The 22,872-nt window shown below is 46.0% G+C and overlaps 2 protein-coding genes across 15 annotated transcripts in view; one reads left to right on the top strand and one right to left on the bottom strand.

Annotated features, from left to right (window-relative positions):
* ZC3H4 (zinc finger CCCH-type containing 4) overlaps window positions 1-3,171 on the bottom strand; it is a 51,040-nt gene extending 47,869 nt beyond the window's left edge. For 6 of the 13 annotated variants that reach the window (XM_056796258.1, XM_056796259.1, XM_056796256.1 and 3 more), the window contains exon 1: window positions 2,640-3,170. In XM_056796258.1, coding sequence (XP_056652236.1) covers window positions 2,640-2,788 — 149 coding nt within the window. In that variant the 5' untranslated portion in view covers window positions 2,789-3,170. Of the gene's footprint in view, window positions 1-2,423; window positions 2,498-2,639 lie in introns of those variants that run through there. The other 7 variants (XR_008911618.1, XM_056796255.1, XM_056796250.1 and 4 more) reach the window with 4 other exon arrangements.
* Window positions 3,172-14,054: 10,883 nt separating this feature from the next.
* SAE1 (SUMO1 activating enzyme subunit 1) overlaps window positions 14,055-22,872 on the top strand; it is a 51,318-nt gene continuing 42,500 nt past the window's right edge. Inside the window, exons 1-2 of one of the 2 annotated variants that reach the window (XM_001364815.4) lie at window positions 14,055-14,340; window positions 21,735-21,846. In XM_001364815.4, coding sequence (XP_001364852.1) covers window positions 14,246-14,340; window positions 21,735-21,846 — 207 coding nt within the window. In that variant the 5' untranslated portion in view covers window positions 14,055-14,245. The remainder of the gene's footprint in view (window positions 14,341-21,734; window positions 21,847-22,872) is intronic. The other variant, XR_008911619.1, reaches the window with a different exon arrangement.

Genomic DNA, 22,872 nt, shown 5'->3' with positions numbered 1-22,872 from the left:
AGCACCAAGCTTTTGCTGAAAGAAGGTCTCTCATTTCAAACAGGAATGGAAAGCTGCTGGTAGCTATCCTTGGCCATTGGCCTCTTTGGGGGTGGGGGTGGATTGCACACTGGAAGGGAAACCTGACATCAACTTAAAACAAATTCAGTTCCCTTTAGTTTGATCCTAGGAAAAACTATTTTTCACGTGTGCTCACTGTGGGTGCTTCAGACATCTTTGCTTTGGCTTCTATTGCTATGTCACAATGCTGCACTGTGTGGTCACACTAGGCTCTCCCTCTCAGCCACGGAGATCACGGACACATGATTCCTGGCAGCAGGTCAGACCCAAGAGGTTATGAAGCCACAAACGTGGGGAAAGCAGGGGGAACACAGGAGGGCAGTGGTCAGCTTAACTGGAGTCTGGAGAAGTGGTTCCTTCCCCCCTTCCCAAAAGTGAGTCCTTTTTAATAGTTACCAAAAGGTCAAGCACATACTTGTGGATGGGGTAGGGACTGTATGTGAGGGATGATAAAGGGTTTCACTAGCGACATATGCAAGGCCCTTATTTGTAGGGTACCAACACAGGGCAAAAGGGGGCAATGGGGTTCAACATGTGTTTTGTATTTTTCAAAGATACTTATGCTTGTAAAACACATCGGCTGTACGGTAGGTAGGTAGGTAGGTATACTGCAAGTCATTTTGTTGGTGTTTTTCTTTGTACATGAAGGACAGAGGTATACACTGGGAAGCAGGGCAGAGGGGTGTACTGACCACCATGATTGAGTGTGTAACACATTCGAATATTCACATGAACTTTTCACTGTAAGGCACGTGCTTAACAAAGGCACAGTAGAAGCAGCCAGAAGCTTGGGACTGAACAGTTCACAGAGTTTGTGCTTCAACAGTATGTTACAAATGACTTGGTCAGTTTAACCTTCCGTCAAGTAGCGACTGAAACACTGTAAGACACAGGAGAAGACGTGAGAGAAAACCAGTGTACTGCTTCACCCACAGCAAAGGGGAGGGGGAGCAGCAGGGCGGCATCAATAAACAAGGGCAGATCCCACTTTTCTGTCCTATGTATATAGGAATGGACTGGCACATGGACACAGTATCCACTTTCTTCATTAAGGGATGAAGGCTGGAGACCAAGCAATGGCTCTGGGGGGCAAAAAGGTCAAATCGAGACCACGGTGTAGGTTTTTTGTCAGTTACTACTTGAGAAGGATACAGTAGACTTTTTAAAAAAAGAAAACTGTGCACTTTCAGGGAGATAAATGCCAACTAAAATGATTAGCTTGCAAGGATGTGCAACTCTAACTCAGTCAACAGGCTTAGAGGTTCTGGTTTCAACAAACTAACTCTCTTAAAAGCATCACTTTGGCCTTGAGCTAAGGAAGGAAGGAGAGAGAGATCTAATTTAATTACTGAATAAAAGAGACTACTTACCATCCCAACCCCTTGCATGACATACACTTCTGACATAAGAGAATTCCTTAGAGGCCTGCTAATGAGTGTAAGCAGCTTGTGGTAAAGCACCTATCCCCAGGAGGGGAGGGGGCAGCCTGAAGAAAAACCTGGGCTTAGCAAACAGTCTTGTGCTATCTGTTTATTTGCTCCAACTGGAGGCTGGCAGCAGGAGGGAAGTAGAGGGTTCAAAACAAAATGCTCACCCAACAGTTGTGCTTGTGGCTTTGAAACAGGGTGGTTTTTCCCTTTGCAAGGACAAGTTATGCTCTCCAAGGAGAGGCAAATCAGGGTCCTGGGGAGATGGGGCCCTTGGGATGGGGGATACCTGGAGCCCAGCAGCTTCCCGGGGAGCCCCTGATGCGGAGAGGGAAGGGAGGCGGGTGGGGTTGGAGGAGCACAAGACATGGTGACACATTTCCTGTTTCTGGCCTCACCCAACCCAGCAAACCGCCCACCCCACCCCCCACCCCCAGGGCACCTGCCTTCTCTCGGAAGCAGGGTTCCTCAAGCCACTCCCTAAAAAATAAATAAATGAGTTTTTAAAGGGAAAAGTCTCCTAAGGGGGAAGGAGCCTCCTCTGAAATGAGCTCCCCACTTAATTCCCCAAGAAAGTGTGGGGAGCGATTCGACCTCAGGCCCTTTAAGAAGCGGGGAGGGGGTCCCTGACTTAAATCAGCTCAGACATGGGGGTGAGGAGAGCGAAAGGAAGAGGGAGAAGGACAAGAAAAGGGGAAAGGAAAGGAGAGTAGGGAAAGGGGAGAGGCGAGCACCAGAAGGGATCAGAAGCAGAGGAAGCACGAGGGCGGGAGCGTGGTCAGGCACGAGGCCCACGTGGTCCGGGGGCCGCCCGGGCCGCGGCCCCCCGCCCCTCCCCCACCCGCGCCCACCCACCCACCCACCCCGGAGCCCCAGCGCCCCTCTCCCCCGCGGGGGGACAGGGCCGGGGCGCGGGGGCGGGGGGCGCCTCCTCACCTGGCCTGCAGCATGGCGCCCGCAGCGAGCTTAAGGCAGGAGGGGGAGGGGAAGGGACCGGCAGCGGGCGGGGGTGGGTGGGGGAGGCGGGCTGGCGGGAGCCCGGCCCCGCCCTTCCTTCCTTCCTCCCCTCCCCCCCGCGCTCCCCTCCCCCCATCATGGCCGCCCCCTCCCCCTCCCCCCGCCGCCGCCGCCGCCGCTGCCGGGTTACCCGACCTGTCGTCAGGGAGCAGGCTGAGGCCGGGGCGCTGGAGCTCACGCTGGGCGGTGGGGGACGGCGGCGGCGAGGACGAGGGCGGCGGCGGTGGCGGGTCCGAGGCGGCGGCGGCGGCAACAGGGGGCGAGCCTGGCGAGCCACCCTCCATGGCGGCGCGGCGCGGCCCGTGCCCCCGCCCCGCCCCGGGCCGCCGGGCCGCGGAGGCAAGCGCCCCCTCACAGGCCGCCCGGCCCCGGAGCCCGGGCCCTCATCGGGGCGGACGGGCAGCGGCGGCGGCGGGCGGGGAGCGGCGGCGGGGGCTGGGGCCGGGGCCGGGCGGGGGCTGGGGCCGGGCGGGGACGGGGCGGGGGGCGGCGGGAGCGCCGAACGGGCGCGGGCCCGGGACCAGGCCGAGGACGAGAAGGAGGCGGCGGCGGCGGCGGGAGGCGCTCGGCCCCTCCGGGACTCCCTGCGGGACGCCCTCCCGCCCTCCTGCCCTCCCTCAGCGCCGGCTGCCCGCGCCCGCCGCGCTCGGGACTGCACACAAAATGGCGGCTGAGAGCGGACGCTGAGGCGGGGGGAGGAGGAGGAGGAGGAGCGGCGGGCCGGGCCGGGCGGCGCGGCGGCCCAAGCCTCCGAGAGGGAGGGGCGGGGCGGCGCGGCGCGTCACGTCCCGGGCGGCGGCGGAGAGGACCGAGGACCTGAGAGGCGGGGCCGAGGGTGGGCCAAGGGCGGTGGAAAGAGCCGACCGTCACCGTGGGGGCGGGGACCAGGCCTAGAGGCGGGGAAAAGCCAAAAGTTGCGGAGAGGGCGGGGCCAGGGGCAACGGGACGGAAAAAGCCGAAAGTCACCGCGGGGGCGGGGACGAGGGTCCAGAGACAGTAGAAAGAGCCCGAAGATATGGGGGCGGGGCCTTCGGCGGAGAAAAGGGAGGAAGGGGGAGGAGGCGAAGAGGAGCGGGAAGACCGAAAGTCACTAGAGGGGCGGAGCCTGGAGCAGGGCTGGCGCAGAGAGGCCGGAGGTTGAGGGGGCGGGGCGTGAGCCGAGTGAAAGTCAAAAGTTACTGAGAGAGCGGACCCTGGGGAGGTGGAGACTGTCAGGGAAGGAAGCGGGGCACCGAGAACCTCCAGTGCCCGAGCAGACGGCGGGAAGCCTCCGTCCGGGCCGAGAGAGAGTTCCAAAAGAAGACCACGTGGAGCGGGAGGGTGCGGGACGGAACCGCCCGGGACAGGCTCCCCTGGCCGGGTTTGCGCGCGCCCCAGAGCGCCCGAAGACGAGAGAACTCCCTGCCCAGTGTAGCTTCTGGGGCCCCGCTCTTTTTCAGTTTCCTCCGACAGGGACCAATTAAAACATTCTGTCAATGTCGTCCCCCTCCCCCGCCGTATTCCCTCTGCTCTTGGTCTCGGGCTGAATTGGGAAATTCCCCTTGAGGAAACTACCTCCGGCAATAGTGATCATCAGCCCCTGCTCAGGCGGAGGAGTTCGGTGAGGTCGTGTATGGATCTAGAGACCATACTGATAAAGCCAAGCCCACTTGGAAGCTGCTGCTTTTAGACCTTGGAAACGAGTAACGAGACCGGGCCTGGAGTGTGGAAGATCAGAATTCTAGTTATCCCAACTGTGTAACCTGGGCAAGTCACTTAACTGCTCTCAGCCTCAGTTTCCTCATATGTAAAGGAGAGATAATATAGCGCCCACCTCCAAGAGATTAAGAGGCTCAAATCAGTTATGTGTACCACACATCCCATAAATGCTAGCTGTTCTTACTCTTAATAATAGAAAGGCCACAATTCACATCATGCTTCAACACCTCACACTTCACAACTCTGTGTCAGAATTTTTAGATTCACTTCATCCTTTGTAAAGTGTCGACTCTGTTCCAGGGTTAGGCATCTGCTCTACCAGGGCTCAGAGATACAGAGATAAAAGGAAGGTGGATGGGTACCCCAAAAGACCTTTGCCCTAGCTGTAACTAAAGTTCTGGAGTTACCTATCCCAACTTCCATCCTCACTGGCAGCTTGGGTCTCCCAGATAAGACTGGCCACTTTCCTACCTCCTCAGGGTTTTAGGGATAGAATCCAGCTCCAAGGGTTGGTGTGCTTTCTCTAATGTTCTCTATCTGCTAGAGCCCCCACATTTTGGCGTGTTCTCCACAATATGTTGTTGTACTAGTCATTTTTTTAATCACATCTGGGGATCCTATTTGAGCTTTTCTTGGCAAAGATGCTGTGGTGATTGGCCAGCTCATTAGACAGGGTGAAGTTACTTGCCTAAGGTCACACAGCTAATAAACGTCTGAGTCTGATTTTTGGGTCCAGATTCAGCACTTTATCCATTGTACTAAATGGTTCTCTTCCCAATATATCAATTGCCAATTATAGTCATCTCTTTCATATCATTGATCCAGTGATTTGTGCATCAATACTATCTAACCAATTAACACTGATTAGCTTTTACAAAGGGATATTTATGAGAAGATATAGCAAAAATAGAAAGTAAACATTTCCTTCCCTAATGGGAGTCACATTCTCCTGATATCACCTCTGTCTCTGCAGAGAGCAACCTCAACTTTAAGGTCCTTACCACCAAAAGCATTCATCCCCAATGAAGTTCACTTCCAAATCATCTTAGCCAGTGGATGGGCCATTCTCTTGCAACTGATTGGAGCTAGATGGTCAGTGAGTAGAGCCAGGCTAGACACAGGAAGTACTAAGTTCAAATCTAGCCTCAGACCTTTCCTAGATGTGTGACCCTGGGCTTAAACTCCATTGCCTAGGCCTTACCACTCTTCTGCCTTGGAATCAATACATAGCATTGATTCTAAGGAAGAAGGTAAGGGTTAAAAAAAAAAAAGCATTTGGTATCCTCATCTACTGTTGGCCTAGATACCAAAGACTATTCTTTGGGACTACACTGGTCACTGGATGGGACTGCCAGCATACTGTGGCATGGCCTCTCACCCCGGGCCGTCTGGCACCCCAGCCTCCATCTTCCATCTTCATCTAAGAGGAAGAGGTCTCTTCCAATACAGGAATAAGGATCAGATCAATATAGTCATCATGTGATCCATGTGATCTTGAAACCATGTTTTGTCCAGGTTGGGGAAGAGGACCATCTCCCAGAAGGTTAGAACATACTTCTTCCTCACTCTAACACACCCAGGAAACAGGTCAAGTTGTACAAACACACCCTCCCTCAATCTTTTGTACATACACACACTCATGCTTATTGACTTATACACACCTTTCCTGTTTAGCAGCTCCCCAATTGAAAAGCCTTTAATTACCACACTTGGGCCTGGAAGCAGGCTTATCCAGCCTAGAATGTGGTAATCAAAATGGAAGACATGCTCAAAGGCTGGCGGAATTCCCACTGGCCATTCTCCCCATTCATATATCGCTAAATACCAAGTCATTTCAACATGGGAAGAAATGGGGAAATTGAAAAGAACATGAAACAGACAAATATTCTAAGTCAACTAATTAAATAAAAATTTTCAATTCTAAAAAAAAAAAAAGTGTCTGAGACAGTATTTGAATTCAGAAAGGTGAGTAGTCCAGGCCTAGTGCTCTACCAACTTTGCCACCTAGCTGGTGAATCTCTAAGGTTCTTCATAGCACAAGACAACTTTCTAAATTAGGCTTTTTCTAATTTCCTCTATTAGGAACAGTTTATCTTGTATTACTTTGTATATAATCAATTTAACAAGCACTTATTGTCTGTTACATTCTAGGAACTGTGTTAAGTTTGGAGAGTCAGACACAGAAATGAAAAAGCTTCTGTCCCTAAAGAGTTTATAATCTTTTTTAGGGGCTTCTGGGGCATGTACATAGAAAAGTGAATATAATATATATTCAAAATAATGGGAGAGGGAAGCAGATCTACCTTTATTTTAAAGGGCAATTTGTTGCCAATAGACTAGGGAGTCCAGAGAATAAAAGGGTAAGGTAGACTGGGAGAAGGATCCAGGAGAAATGGGGTCACTGATTCTGTAGGACTTCAGATTTCATGTCCAATATTGTGTGGCCCCTTCAAAGCTCACAGGGTCCTCCTCTCATCAGAATTGAATCAAATGGTATGAGAAAAGAGGTACTGGTGCCTAAGAAGCCCCAGCCTCCATGTCCTGTGATTCTAAGCCAAACACTATTTTGTCATACCTTTCACAAGTAACTCCAGCAATAATAATTTGACTTCCAATCCCTAAATAGTATGTGAGGTTGAGAAATCCCTGATCTTGCCTGACAACCAAGACAGAATGAGATCATTGTAGTCCTAGGGCCTGGCTGGCATACATCAGCTTTGAAGATCTTTATCCAAATCTCTTCTCACAGATGAGTTCCTAATCTCAGGGCAAATCAGATCTCCCCATCAGGATTCTTGATATATCCTTGAGTCAGGATTGATTCTCTAAATACCATCAGCTTGAGCCCCCATCTGTGTGCCTCCTACAAGATTGTCAGGCAAACTTCAGCAGTTCTTAAAAAGGGTGTTTACTAAGATGGTACAGTAAGAACAATTGGCACGGAACTTCCTCACAAAAATCTGGGATACCCTCATAAGTCCATATAGAACTTTAAGAAGAGATTAGGAACATGTGACAAAAGAGTAACTGACAACTACTGATCACTGAAAGTCCTTTACACATCTGTAAGTTCTTCAACAGTTCCCCAGGGTTATGGGGTAGTTTTTCTGCTAGGCTCCTTATGGAACTATGAAACCATGTCCAATTGAACCCTGGCTCCCAATCTCCATATTGCTGTCACCTAATCTGGAGGATGCCACTGATTCTCTAGGACTTCAGATTTCAAGTCCAACATCATGTGGACCCTTCAAAGGTCACAGAGTCCTCCTCTGACCTGAACCAAATCAAATCAAAGCTAATTTCAAGCCCTTTCCTTCCCCTTGCCACTACGTGGAAAGTTCTTTTTCAGGGAATCTTACTGGAATTCCATGCTTGTTCCTGGAATTCTAGACTTACTGCAATTCTAACTAGCTTGATTATTTGTAAAAAGGCCCTGAGACAGCCAAATGCAATGCCACTCATTTGAAGGACTTTTCACACTTAGCCTAAAGTCCATTGCTGATTTATTAGAACATCTTGGAAGCTGAGGTCAGTGGGTCAACAAGCATTTTTTGAAGTGTAATTACTTATACTTCTGTATAAACTAGTTTTGAAAACACAAGGTTGATATACTAAGTAACAACTTAAGTATCATGTGAGTTTGGGGTTTACCTAAACCCAATCTTCTGATTTTCATAAGTAAGAAATTGGGCCATTTCACGATAATTTACAAGCTGCAATCCTAACAACACCCATTACAACCAGCAAACTTGAGGTCCTTTTTCAAGATCAAATGCCTCATTCATATATATCTTCTACTGCAGCAGGAACTGTGGGTAGAAGACTGGTCCACACCCAGGTACTCCATTCTTACTCCTCAATCCCCCATGGAGTTCCTAGCTCAAGGAACAACACCTGGCTCTATCCACTGAGCCTCCCCAAGGATTTATATTTAATCCTAAAGGTAACAGACAGCCAGAAAAGTATATTGAGTGGGGGAAAGATAAGGTTAGACCTAAGCTTTAAGAAGATCATTTGAGGAGCTAAATCAAGATTGGAATACAGTAGGGAGAGACCAACCAACAGACTATGGCAGCAGACCAAGCAAGGTAGTGACAGTGTCAGAGGAGAGATGGGGGCCTATATGAAAGATATTGTGAAGGCAGAATCACCAGAACTTGGCAACTGATTGTCTATGCAGGGTAGGAAAGGGTGGGGACACCCAGTGTAAAGTTAAAGATGATACCTATGTTTCAAGTCTGGTGACTGGGAGGACAGCAGCTAGGTGGCACAGAGGAATGGAGAGCCTGGAAGTAAGGAAGATCTGAGTTCAAATCCAGCCTCAGGTACTTAACTAGATGTGTGACCCTAAGCAAATGATTTAATCCTATTTGCCTTAGTTTCCTCATCTGTCAAACGAGTGAGAGAAGAAACTGGCATACCATGCTAATATCTTTGCCAAGAAAATCCCAAAAGGGGTCATGAAAAATCAGATATGATTGAAAATGACTAAACTAAGACTGGGAGAATGGTGATTTCCTTGATTTTAAGAAGAAAGGAAGCTTTGGGAGTAGGTGGGAGCCTGGGGAGATCATGAGTTCAGTTGTAAATATATTGAGTTTGAAAAGTCTGTAGGACATCCAATTTGAGTTGTCCACTAGGCAGCTGGAGACATTAGCCTAAAAGCCAGGAGAAAGCTTAAGGCATTATAAATAGATCTGAGAATCATCAGCATGGAGATGATCATTGAATCCATGGGAGCTGAAGAGACCTCCAAGCTGAAACAGAATAGAAGGAGAAAATAAAAAGGCTTTGGTTGACTACCAATGTTAGAGAAGAATCCAACAGGTAGAAGAATCTAAAGGATATAGTGTCATTGAAACCTAGAGAGAAGAGAAAGGAAATCAAGGAAAAGAAAGCAATAAGAAAGTTGAAGGTTGCAGAGAGGTTAAAAAGGATGAGGACTGAAAATGAGCCTTAGTTTTGACAATAAGATTTAATTGGTAACTTTGAAGAAATCAATTTCCATTGAATGGATAAAACCAGAGTGGAAAATGTCAAGGGAGGGTGAGAGGAAAGAAAGTAGAAACATCAATTATAGGATCTCTTCTTAAGGAGTTTAGTTTCAAAAGGGAAAAAAGATGAAATGAGAGGTATGGGGAATGAATGGATCAACAGATTATTTTGAATAAGGAGTGGAATTTCCATTTTCCAAGCAATGTTCTAATGGAATACTCAAATTATCTGATAGTAGTGTCTGTATTGGATGTTTGTAGACTGGAAACAACAAGCAGACAGGAAATTATGCAGTAGATGGTAGAGGAGGCAATCTGCTGGAGAAGATGGCATGATCACTGGTAAATGTAGAAGAGTTAGCCTAGGTAAGTAGAAGGACTACCTCTTCATATGAGATAGTAGCAGAAGGCATCTAAGTGATTTGAGATGAAGAAGAGGGAGAAAAGGGAGCTCTTAGTGATTGGCTTTGATTTTTCCCCCCAGAAAAATAGGGGACAAGTCTATCATGGTAGGCTTGAGGAGAAATGAAAAAGTTTAGAAAAGTTGCTGTGGTGAGCTAGAGAGTACAATAATTTGACTAGGGATTTGTAAAAGGATTGCTTTGCAGCAGTGAGTGCCCACTTGAAAGTATGAAACAAATTTGTAGTGGACCCAGTTAACAGTTTCATGATCTTTTTCCAGCTTCTTTCAGCAGCATGTGAGTAGGAGTGAAAGCATCAGATAGCTGAGGAAATGTGGTCCTATTGTGTATGCATAAGAGGGAGGCAGGTCAATCAACATTTTTTGGCAGGGTAAGATCTTTAGTGAAATAGAGAGGATAGAGATTAGAGGGAAGAGTCAAACTGATTTACTAACAGGTAAAAATAGGAAGAAAAGCAGGCAGCTTGGGTGGCTCAGTGGATTGAGAGCCAGACCCAGTCCTGGGTTCAAATGTGGCCTCAGGCACTATCTAGCTGTGTGACCCTAGACAAGTCCCTTAACCCCCATTGCCTAGCCCTTACCATTCTTCTACCTTAGAACCAATACCCAGTATTAATTATAAGACAGAAGGTAAGGGTTTAAAAAAAAAAAAGATAGGGAAGAAAGGAGAATGTAGCCAAATCTGCTTGTGGTATTGAAGCTAAAATGGGGTGGGGTACTTTTGATATCATGTTTCTTCTCTGATCCACCTCCTTCCCAAGTTTAATTTTGTTTTTGTTCTCAGCAAGTGTTCTAGAATGTACTTGGCAAAGGTCAAATCTTTGATGGCTCTTTAATCACTAGAATAGGTTCTTGAGACAAAGACAGAAGAAACTCTAGAATGGTCCCAGCAGCCTCCCTCAGTGCCCTCTCTCCTTCCTTTAGAAGCAGCTGAACCAAAACCCAGAGGATATTATATTTGATCCTGAAGGTGAGAGAATCACTGGAGTTTACTGAATAAGGGAATGATATAGTCCCATCGGCACTTTAGGAACAGGAACTATGCCACCCATCTCCTGACCAGGAACCGACCGAGGGATTTCATTGAAGATGGAAACATTTGGTGGGCATGGTCAGCGCATCCCTTCAGGGCTCTAGGATACCTCTGAGACACTGGGTGGTATCTCTTCTAATGCTATGGCCTAGGAGTCTCCCACTGAGGTGGATTAGATTGTGAGCTCCTTTAGGGCAGACTGTTTTTTGTCTTTTTGTGCATCTCCAGCACTAGTACAGTATCAGGCACAGAGTAGACCCTAATAAATGCTAATTGATCCATCTCCCTCCCAGACCTGACAGGATCATAAGCTGAGAACCAATTAAGTTAGCTGCATTTCCAAAATTCTTAGAAAGGAGTATTTACTGGGAAGAAGAGTTGGTATGGACCATCCTCTCAGAAGTCTGAGAAACAGTCACCTACAGGAAATACAGAGCCCTAGGGAAAGTGGGCGCAAGCTCAGGAGGCACATGTGGCAAAAGCGGAACTCCCAGCTTTTGGTTGCCGGAAGTCCTTTTTCAAGCAATTTCTCATGGGCACAGGGCAGTTTCTTTATTGGGTGCCTTGTGGAACTATGAATCCTGCCTATGGGTCCTAGTACAGCCACTGCTATCAAATGATTCGAGGATTCCCCTAGAACATTGCTTGAAAGATAGGAAGGCCTACATTCTCCAGCCACTTTGAAGCTCATGAGGTCCTCTTCTAGGCCTCCAGTCAGGATGAAGGGGTGAGGGGGGGAAAGAGATGACCTCAGCCTCTTCTCCCTCCACCCACCCCTCTCCCAAACAGTTCCCCCTCAGGAGATCAAACATCCTCTACCTTTCTGCACATGATTCTAGTGCAACATCACCTTCATTACTCTAATTCTGAGGTTTTTTTCCCCTACTTAAATCTAAAACTTATGATTGACTGATTGATGGACTGAAACTAAAACCTTTGAAAAGATGGATTGAGTTTTGTTTTTTAAAACACTGACCTTCCATCTTGGAATCAATACTGTGTATTGGTTCTAAGGCAGAAGAGTGGTAAGGGCTAGGCAATGGGGGTCAAGTGACTTGCCCAGGGTCACACAGCTGGGAAGTGTATGAGGTCAAATTTGAACCCAGGACCTCCCATCTCTGGGCCTGGCTCTCAATCCACTGAGTCACCTGGCTGTCCCCAAGATGGATTGATTTTAAAGGATATTTGATCACTTTTATTATAAAGGGTGGGGTGGGGTATGATTTGGTCTAATTAATCATTTAGCTTCCTTTCTTCCTTTTACATATACTTAAATCTTCTAAGTAGAATGGAAGCTCCCTGGGGACAAAAATTTGGATTGAATCCTAGTGCTTAGAACACACTTAATATATTGTTTATTGATTTGATCCACTAATACCACTAATAGGTCTGTATCCCAAAGAGTTAAACAAACGAGAAAGGACATGTTTGCACAAAAATATTTATAGCTGCTCTTTTCATGGCAGCAAAAGAATTGGAAATTGAGGGGATATCTATCAGTTGGGGAATGGCTGAACAAATTGTGGTCTATGATGGTGATGGAATACTATTGTACTTAGAGGAATGATGAACAGGATTATTTCAGAAAGCTAGAAAGACATTGGGGAAATCTTGACACTGGGGAGCTGCTCCCATTTCCCCTCTTCCAGAGGTCATTTTTTTTTAAACGCTCACCTTCCATCTTGGAGTCAATACTGTGTATTGGCTCCAAGGCAGAAGAATGGTAAAGGGGTCAAGTGACTTGCCCAGGGTCACACAGCTGGGAAGTATCTGAGGTCAGATTTGAACCCAGGACCTCCTGTCTCTAGGTCTGGCTCTCAATCCACTGAGCTACCCAGCCGCCCTCTCAGAGCTCATTTTTTGCATGCTCCAACCCTCAGTCCAGACACCCAAAGGAAGTGCTTCCTCCCTGGTCTCTTTCCTTCCAGTAATTGGTGGGGGATGGGTTGGGGAGGGCTCACAGACAGCTTGAAATTGCTCTCTGGGCACAAGAGCTCGAAAACCTTCACCAACACTGACCTCCATCAACTGATGCAGAGTGAAATATGCAGAACCAGAACATTATACATAGTAACTGCAATATTGTGGAACCATGAAATGTGATAGACTTTGCTAGCAACAGCAATATCCAGGACAATTCTGAGGATTTATGAAAAAGAATGCTATCCACCTCCACAGAAAGAACTGTTGGAGTAGAAATATAGATGAAAACATAGGATTTATCACTTGTTTATTTGAGTATATGATTTGGGATTTTGGTTTTGTGGGATTGTTCATTTACAGGCATGAATACAGAGATAATAAAATAAATTAAATACTGTTTATTGAAAATGGGTTTCAAAACCCAGTTCTGCCACATGGTTTGGACAAATCCCTTAACTTTTCTGTGCCTTAGTTTCTTCATTTGTAAAGTGAGGGGTTTGAACGCCAGGACCTTAAAAGTTCCTTCCATCTCTAAGTCTATGATCAAGAGTTTTTTTTGTCTTCATAGTGTGGTCAGCTCCGTTTCTGAACTCCCTAATAGGCCAACATAGAAAGTCTGCCCTCCATAACCTCACAATTTAATGGAGGGAAGGACAAATAAACAAGCACTGTCCATACAAGAATGCATGCAGGAAAAATAGGAAATAACTAAGGGAGGTAGGGAAGACGATAGAATTCAGAGGGGTTGGGAAAAACTTGGATTTTAGTTGGCATTTATTCTCTGGCTTTAGTAGCTCACAAGAAAATCTATGTAGAATTGTGAAACGCCACTGGGGGGTCTATCCATCACCTGGCGATTCTGAACCCACCACAGTTGGTCTGTCTGTAGCCTGTGCTGGCTTCCCCCGGCAGTAGTCGGCAGGGGCTGGGGCAGACCTTCGCCTCTGAATGGGGGACCTTCGTGCAGTGGGTAAGCTCTTACTACATGCTGGCTGGGCTGGATCCCTCTGAGGGATGTTCTTGGTGGGGGGAGGGGGGATAGCTGGGCCAAAGTGTGGAACATGAGCCAAGGGGGTGTCCTTTCCAGAGCCCTGATCTTGGAGACTCCAATCTTGTCTCCCATATTAGCTGGGTGCCGCTGGTCGGGGCCCTCTGTGCCTCCGTGGGTGCAGCCCTTCCAGGTCTGCCTCAGGAATGAAAGTGGGCTTCCCAAGTGACCAGAGAGGGCATTCCAGGCATGAGGATTCCAGTCAGTGCAAAGGGCTGGTAGTCCCACAGCAAGTGGGGCCGGCAAGACCCTAGTGGGAAGAGGGGAAAGGTGGCGAGGGGCCTAGAGCTGTAGGGTGACTAGAAACGGTAATAGAAAACGGGAGAAGCGGTGGGAGGGCCGGGTCCCGCTCACGTGGTCCGGACCCCCAAGGGTTCCGGCACGCACGTGCTTGCCGGCGCGGGGTGGGGGAAGGGGCACGGTACTGCGCAGGCGTGGCGGGCGGCGCTTGCGCACACGTCGCCGGGGCTCGCGGCTGGGGGAGGGGTCCGGAGAGGTTGGCGGTTGGCGGGTAGGTCGCGAGCCGGCGTGCGGGGGAGGCAGGAGCGGTCCGGCAGACGGACTGAGGAGGTGTTGAAGGAGGAGGGAGGCAGCGTGGGGAGCGGAGCAAAGTCCAGCGTCGCTATGGTGGAGAAGGAGGAGGTGGGCACCATCAGCGAGGAGGAGGCGGCTCAGTACGACCGGCAGATTCGCCTATGGGGGCTGGAGGCGCAAAAACGGTGAGGAGCGGGGGAAGGGGGAGACGGAAGGGGCGGGGCCTGCGGGGGGGCGGGGCGGAGAGCGGCGCCGGGGCCGCGTCTGCGCGTCTTGGTTCCCTTTCTCCAGAGGGATAGGAGCACGTGACTTCCCCTTCTCCAGCCTGCAGGCTCCTTGAGAGCGGGTACTGCTTCTCTGCTTGTTGCTGGAGGGATGGAAGCTTGCGAGGGAAAGGATTCCCCCTAGCGGAAACGCCAGTGTGGTGGGGAAGGGGCGGAGAATATTCGTGACTAGGGCCTGGCCACCAAGCCTGGGATCCCCTGGGGTCCATCATTACTGACCCGAGTGATTCTGGGTCAGACACTTCACCCTGTCGGCTTCAGTTTCCCCATCTGTAAAACAAGCTAGAGAGGGAAATGTCAAATTGCTGCAGTATCTTTGCCAAGAAACCCCCAACGGGGGTTACAAAATCTGACCTTAGACACTTCCTAGCTTGGTGACCCTGGACCAATCGCTTTGCCCTCTCTGCCTCGGTTTCCCCATCCTTCAAAAGGACCGGAGAAGGAAATGGTCAGTACAGTGTTTATGCCAAGAAAACCCCAAATGGGGTCATGAAGAGACACTAAAAATTGGGGAGGAAAAACAAAAGAGGGAGCAGCAAAATCAGAGGTGCTGTCCTAAGCATTAGAGATACAAATAAGAGAAAGATAATACTTTGGCTCTCTAGGGGGCGACCACACACAAAAGGAAGCTGAGGAAGGGAAGGTAGTGATCTCTGGAGTCAAACCAAGTAAAGCTGCCTCCATAAAATGGAGTTGCCCAGACTGTCCAGGTCCCGGGGGGGGGGGGGGGGGGGGAGGGAGGAAGGGGGCAGCTAGGTGTCTCAATGGATTGAGAGCCAGGTCTAAGGACAGGAGGCTCTAGGTTTAAATTTGACTTCAGACAATTTACCAGCTGTGGGACCCTGAACAAGTCACTTAATCCGCTTTGCCTAATTCTTACTGATTTTCTGTCTTGGAACCAATACTTAGTATTGATTCTAAGATGAAAGGTAAAAGGGTTGGTTTTGTTTGTTTGTTTTTGTTTTTTAAGAAAAACAAAAAAGTAAATGCAGGTCCCAGTCCTTTTAAAAACAAGGTCTTCCGTGGCATTCAGTGCTCCATGCAGCATGCAGACCTCCAATCAATGAGGAGGAAAGGCAATTTAGGGAGATGTGAAAGAGTTGAGTATCCAAAACTGAGTCAGTCTACATATGGATGAAATTTCTAGTGGTGGGCATATCCAGGGTGAGGCCAGCCTACTGTGAATGAAGGGTTAGAATAAAGGAGCCTAAAAGAGACATTTGAGCTCCTCCTGAAGAGGAGAATGAACCCCATTGGTTGATCTGGATCTACTGATCTGGAAGGTTTTGTGGTGTGTGTGTGTGTGTGTGTGTGTGTGTGTGTGTGTGTGTGTGTGTGTGTGTGTGTGTGTGTGTGTGTGTGTGTGTGTGTTTTTAAGTGGGAGAAGAGAAGGGTCTTAATTTTGTTTTTGCTGGACTTGTGATTTTATTGGTATAAGGTATGAAATAGATAGCATTTTATTATCATTCTCATTATTCAATGGGAAGCTGGAGGCTCAGATTTGCCCAAATTCATGAAGCAGATTACTCCATGGCAAAGGGAAGATTAGAAACCAGGCCCCCAGATTACTCTTCCACATTCCTTGAAAATGAGCATTAATGTATGGTAATTCAAGACTGCTGTTGTTTAGCTGGAGTGAGGCTTGCTCTGGAAAGAGCTCTCCTTATTCCAGTGAGACTGATCTTTTCCTGCAGATCTCCTAAGTTGTCTATGGCAGGAAAATTGATTCACCCTGTCCATTTGTTGGTTCCTTTTGAGGCTTTATTTTAAAAGTATTTGGAGGGGAATTTGGGAGAGCTCAAGTGAGTTTGCCTTTACTTTGCCATCTTGGCTTCTCTCCCAGGTTTGGGATAGAAGTATATTTTTTCATCTTTCTTGCATATTATTACATAGCATTTCGCTTGTTTTTTTTAATTTTGTTTTCTGTTTACATTGTCGTGATGATGTCTGTTGTTTTCTATTTCTGTTTAATCAGTTAATAGAAGTCTTCCATATTTCCTGGAATTCTTCATATTCATTGTTTACTATAGTATAATAATATTCCATTACGTGCATTCACCACAATTTATCTAGTCATTCCTTAATCAGTGTGCATATACTTGACTGTCCTGGTAATTATAAGTACCAAGTCTGGCTTCTGGAAAGGGCTGAGAAAATGTACTCCCTATCATCTTTGCAGAAGTGAGGGACTATGGGGGTAGAATAGTGCATATGCTATTAGATTATATCTGTTTCTTGCTTTTGATAAATTAGCTTTTGTCTCTTTTAAAAAAATCTTTGTTCTAAGGGAGAAGGGGAGAGGGATGCTTTCAGATGCAAATGTGTTGTAAAAACAAAAAGATTCTAACAAAAAAGATTGAGTAAAAAAAAATTAATTCTCATTAGTTTTGGAGTAAGGAAGACCTGGGTTCCAATTTAGCCTCACTCACTCACTGGCAGTGTGAGCTTGTGCAAGTCACTTAAATACTGTAAAATGAGGATAACAATAATAGCATCTACCTCTCAGGGTGGCTGTAAGGATGATTCATATTCACTTATATAAAGCATTTTGCAAATCTTAAAAATACTCCCCATGAGGACTAGGAGAGGGAGGAGCTTTATAGAGAGCTGTGATTTGCTAGCTGCCTTTTGTTTTCTATTTCTACACTGCTAGGGATTGTGGTGGAGAAGTACCTTGTTTTCTATAGATATGACTATAAAGAAAAGTAAGTTACTGGTGATTCCTCTTGCTCCTGCATTCCTGCCTGCCTATTCAGGAAAGCATCTCCAACTCCTAGGGTATGAGAGTTGAAGGAACAATTTAGGATGGCCCAAATTGAAATTGCAGTATGGATGTTAAGAGTAAAGACAAAGTGATAGTCCAGGACAAATTAAATAGGATCTTTATGCTTTGGAGATACTTGTGGCTTAGGACTTGGCTGGCTTGGGAGATTAAAGATCATCATTTGTGAGTAGATTGTGGTTGTGGAGATTTTCATTTAATCTTAGCATTAGTTTTAAACATTTTGAGTTCCAAATTTTCTCCCTCTCTTCCCTACCCATTGAGAAAGCAAGCAGTATGATAGCTTGTTATATATGTGAAGCTGTGCAAAATATATTTCCATAATGGTTATGTTGCAACAAAAAAGGCAAGAAAATCTAAGAAAGTGAATAAAAATACACTTTAATCTGCATTAAGTAGAGTGTTTTCCATGAGGAAATGTGACCCAGCTTGCATTGAACCTTCTTTGAAAAGGTAGACCATTTTTTTTTGTCTAGTCAGACAATCTATGTTATTTCCCTGCTCAGAACCTTCCTGTGGCTCCCGAGTCTTGGATCAGATACAAACTGCTCTTTCTAGCCTTGTGACTTGACATTACTTCCTCTCATGATCTCTGCCACCCTGATTCTCTCCCCACACAAGGAACTCTTATTTGACCAGAACTGGTGGCTGGGATGGGAATGAGGAGAACTTTGAGGCCAAGGAGCTTGCCAAAGTGGCTTCACTAGGCTGCAGGTTCCTGGGCAGTGATCACTGGCTTCTGTCTGCACAATCAAAAGAGGAGGCAGTATCCAGTGCATGCTGTTCACCACTTCCACATTCATCTCCCCCAAAAGGCCTCTTGGACCACATTCTCTGAAATATCCAAAAGGCTTCAACAGTTATTTTCTAGCCTATAGGTCAAAGCCCAACACCTTTAGCCAGGTACTTAATGTTCTCTGCCATCTGCTTTCACCCAAACTTCCCACTATTCCCCAACAAAAACAACAATCTCCATGTTGGAAGGCCACACATCTCTCCAAGCCAACCCTTATGTGAAAACAGTATTTTACCTGTCTACTCTGAACTCTGGAAAGCTGCTTTCTAAACTCTAGGATGCATGCCAGACTCTTCCTGGATTTTCCCTCCTTTAGGAGTCAGAGAGGATACATGTATCACCTTCCTATATTCACATTGCAAGTTTATTATTTAGTTCATTATAATTGTTCATTCCTGTTTACCATTTATGTTTCTCTGCACTCTTATGTTCAAGGGTTTTTTTTATAACTCTGGTCTTTTCATTGGGAATTCTTGGAAGTCGTCTGTTTCATTAAAGGCCCATTTTCTTCCCCCATAGCATTATACTCAGTTTTGCTGAGTAAGTTAATTCTTGGCTGTAAGCCCACATCCTTAGCCTTCCAGGATATCATATCATATTCAAATTTCTCTGCTCCTTTATAGTGCTGACTGCTAAATTGTGTGTGATCCCTACTGGGGCTCCTTGTTGCTTCATTTCTTTCTTTCTGGCTGCTTACAGTATTTTGTCTTTAACTTGGAGACTCTAGATTTTGGTTCTGATGTTTGTTCCTTAGGGATTCTCATTCTGTATTTCAGGCTGGGCCTGGCATATTCTTTCTGTTTTCATTTTTCCCTTTGGTTCCAAGGGTAAGTGTTGTTTTAAGATTTATTTCTTTTTTAAAAAAATTTTTTAAACCCTTACCTTCTGTCTTGGAGTCAATACTGTGTATTGGCTCCAAGGCAGAAGAGTGGTAAGGGCTAGGCAATGGGGGTCAAGTGACTTGCCCAGGGTCACCCAGCTGGGAAGTGTCTGAGGCCAGATTTGAACCCAGAACCTCCTGTCTCTAGGCCTGGCTCTCAATCCACTGAGCTTACCCAGCTGCCCCCTGTTTTAAGATTTCTTGAAATAGATCTAGACTTTTTTGATTTTGCTGCTTCAAGGTCTCTTAAATTGTTTCTCCTTACTTGTTTTTGCTATGAGATACCTAATTTCTCTCTTTTTTTAGCCTTTTGATTTTCTTTTAAAATTTTTTATTGCCTTTTGAATCATTGACTATTGTTTGGTACATTCTAATTAGACATCAGAGAATTTGTTGCTTGGACAAGGTTTTATATACCACATGTGCCAAGCTATTAATTTCCTTCTCAGTTCTTTCTCCCATAACTCATTTCTTTTCTAATTTTTCCCTCAAGTACTTTCATGCCATTGATAAAAAAAAATTTTTTTGACTCTTCTTTTAAACTCTTGCCTCATCTCTTCCAGGTATTTTAGTTGATTTTGTGGCCAAACTTTCTATGAAGTAGTGTTTATGCATTTTTTGGAGTCATTCCCTTTTGTGTTTGTCTTCAATGCCCCAACACCATAATAATTTCATTGGGGGGGGTCTTTTTTTTTTCTCCATTCTTTCAAGGGGGGGATGTTAGGACTGGGCTCTGTCACACTTGTGGAAGAAGGGACTGGGTTGGTCCTATTGCTGCTTTCTTGGATTTTTGAATGCTGCATTATTCAAAGATCTTAGGGACAAGATCTGGGGACCTGAAGGTTTCCAGTGCTTCTGAAGTGGTCTGATCCAGGGGCCAAGTCTGATTGTTGTCCACCTGGTCTGAGCTCTGCAAATTCCTGACCTGGGTTTGGTTCTGAGAGCAAAAGTAGACATTGAGGCAGCTAGGTGGCTTAGCGGATAGAGATCCAGGCCTAGAGACAAGATATCCTGGATTTAAATCTAGCCTCAGACATTTCCTAGACAAGTCATTTAACCCTAGTTGCCTAGCCTTTACTACCCTTCTGCCTTGGAACATTGACACAGTATTGATTCTAAGGTGGAAGGTAAAGATGTTTTGTTTGTTTTTGTTGTTGTTTTTTAAGTAGTTGTTGAAGGACTCTGCATATATTGGCTGAGAGACTCTGCTGGTTCATAGTGGCACAATTATAGGCTCCTTTTTGGCCTGAGATGCCTGCCCTGGAGGCTAGATGTTAAAAGTGAGATCCTGTTCTGCTCCTGAGATTTGAGCTACACCACTACTGTGCTATAAAAGCTGGCTTTTTGAATTTCCTTCTTTCTTCACACACCTCCTCCCTTCCCAGGAACACCACTGCTATTGGGCATGTCTCATTTGCTCTGGAACTGCAGCCTGGGACTGGACAGTGAGCAGCAAACTTCCATTTAGCATCTGTCCCTGTCACAGTGCCATTTGTGAGTCCAGAGGTGCCACAGTGTGGGTCCAAGACGTTACTCTTATGTCCTGACTTATGGCCTCTCCTTGGGCACTGGAGCACTGCTTACAGTATGCTCCTTGTCTGACCCCTTTCACCAGTGTCTGCCAAAGAACTCACTGTGACTTTTTCTGGATTTCTCCTTCAGGATTTGGTCTAGTGCTATGTTGGTGAACCTAAGGCAAGTGTCTTCTCCCTCTCCATGAGTGCCCCTCTGCCTAGCAACCCAATGGGAATGCTTCCTCCCTCCCCTGCCTGGGGTGAGGGAGTGGATCACACTCCCAAGAGGGTATAGTTTGGGCACTTCCGTCTCTGAAAGATTCTCTGTCATTGGCCTAGTGTATTTCCTAATTCTGTTAAAAGGAGTTTGTGGAGAGGATCGTATTGCATTGTCCTTTCTTTCATTACCCTCTTAGCTCCACCTGGATAGAAAAATACTTCATTGTGGTTTCTAGCAGAGAGCTGGCCTCCATATCTCAGTGCCTCAGCCCACTCTCCAAGACTAAAACTTGAAGCTAGCATTCATAGAGGGAATTTTCTCTACTGATGATAACATAGGTCTGGTCCCCTGTCCCTATATTTTATGTTATATATGGGTACAAATTGTTTTCTCTCATCGAATTAAAATTCTTTAAAGGTAGAAACTCTTAATTTTGTCTTTAAATATCAAGCACCTTGTAGGCACTTAATTGCTTGTTGAATAATTATATTTATCTCATAATTTGTTCAGCCATCACTTGGTTGGTGGATACCCATTTTCCTTCCAGATCTTTGTTATTACAAAAAAATATTACAGTAAATCTTTTTTATAAATATAGAACCTTTCCTTTTGTTTTTTACTTCATTGAAGGGGATGTGCCTGATGTCAAAAGATATGTATCATTGGGTAACTTCTAGTTTAATTCCATGTTGTGTTTTAGGATGGTTTGGGACTTTGTTTCCTCCACTGTTAAAATGAAGAGATTGGTCTAGGTGATCTCTGGGGTCCTTCAAAGGTTTCAACTTTAAAACTGTGATTGTGTGATTTGCTCACAATGCTCTAGAAGCCATCCCTGGTCCAGAAAGACCATGCTGGATAATGGAAAGAACTCTAGGTTTGGGGCCCAAGCAGCCCTCTTAGGAAGCTTTGGACAAGTCCTTCAGCTTGTAGAGCCTCCTATCCATCATTTAGAAAATTGGGGATTTAGATTCTAGGTGGTTTCCGGAAAATCTTTTCAGGGTGGAATCCCAGGATCTTAATGGCGCCTAGAGGGTGTTCTAACTGGAATCCTTTCTGAAAACCCAACAGCCTTCTGTAATTGATGGGGTGGGTCTCTGTTACAGGTTGCGGGCCTCCCGGGTACTTCTTGTTGGAATGAAAGGTCTCGGGGCAGAAGTTGCGAAGAATCTCATTTTGGCAGGTGTGAAAGGACTGACTATGATGGATCATCAGCAGGTGAAATGCCATTTTTATTAATCTCCTCACCATTTATCTGACCCTCCCCAACCTCCAGCCAAGATTTCATAGGTTAGGTGGAACAGGATGCCAGTTTGCATGTGAGTGTGAGTGGTGGATCAGAGGGGAGGTTGGGTGTTATCATGGGAATGAAACTGGGTTCAGACCCTAGCTCTGCCATGTAGATGCAGTGTGGGTGACCTAGTGTGTGTTCCATACTCCTTGGAACCTTAGTTTCCTCATCTTTATTTATTTTTAAGTAATTATACATTATTTTTAAAAATTCTGAGGTCTTCCATTCCCTCTTCCAACCATTGAGAAGGCAAGTAATTTATCCATTATACATGTGAAGCCGTGCAAAACATAATTCCATATTAACCATGTCACAAAAGAAAACATACAAAAAAATAAGAAAAATTAAAGTCTACTTCAGTTTGCATCCATTGTTCCTCCATTCTCTCTCTAGAAGTAGACATAATTTTCCATCATGGATGCTTTGGGATTGTCCTGGATCATTGTGTTGATCAGAGTAGCTGAATCATTACATTATTGCTATTACTGTATACAATGTTTTATCTGGTTCCACTCACTTCACTTTGCATCAATTCATACTACAAGGCTTCTTCAGTTTTTTTCTGAAACCATCCTGCTTATTATCATTTCTCATAGCACAGTAGAGTAGCATTACATCACAAACATATACTAGAAATTGTTCAGTCATTCCCCACTCAGTGGGCATCCTCTCAATTTCCAGTTCTTTGCCACCAGAAAAAGAGCTGCTAGAAATATTTTTGTACATATAAAAATTCCTTTTTCTTTGATCTCTAGAATATAAAACTAGTAGTGGTATTGCTGGGTCAAAGGAGAGGCATAGCTCTGTAACCCTGTGGGCACAGTTCTATTATGGTGAAAATTCTCTGGAGGCTGTATCTTAATTTATAATTATTTAATAGATAAAAAATGGGCCAGAAAAAGAGAAGACACTAGCCATTTGTGGCAGGCAATTTTCCCTTCTGAGAGCTGAGA

This window comes from Monodelphis domestica, chromosome 4 (genome assembly GCF_027887165.1).
Source record: "Monodelphis domestica isolate mMonDom1 chromosome 4, mMonDom1.pri, whole genome shotgun sequence".
Taxonomy (NCBI): domain Eukaryota; kingdom Metazoa; phylum Chordata; class Mammalia; order Didelphimorphia; family Didelphidae; genus Monodelphis; species Monodelphis domestica.
This window is presented reverse-complemented; position numbering and strand designations above follow the sequence as displayed.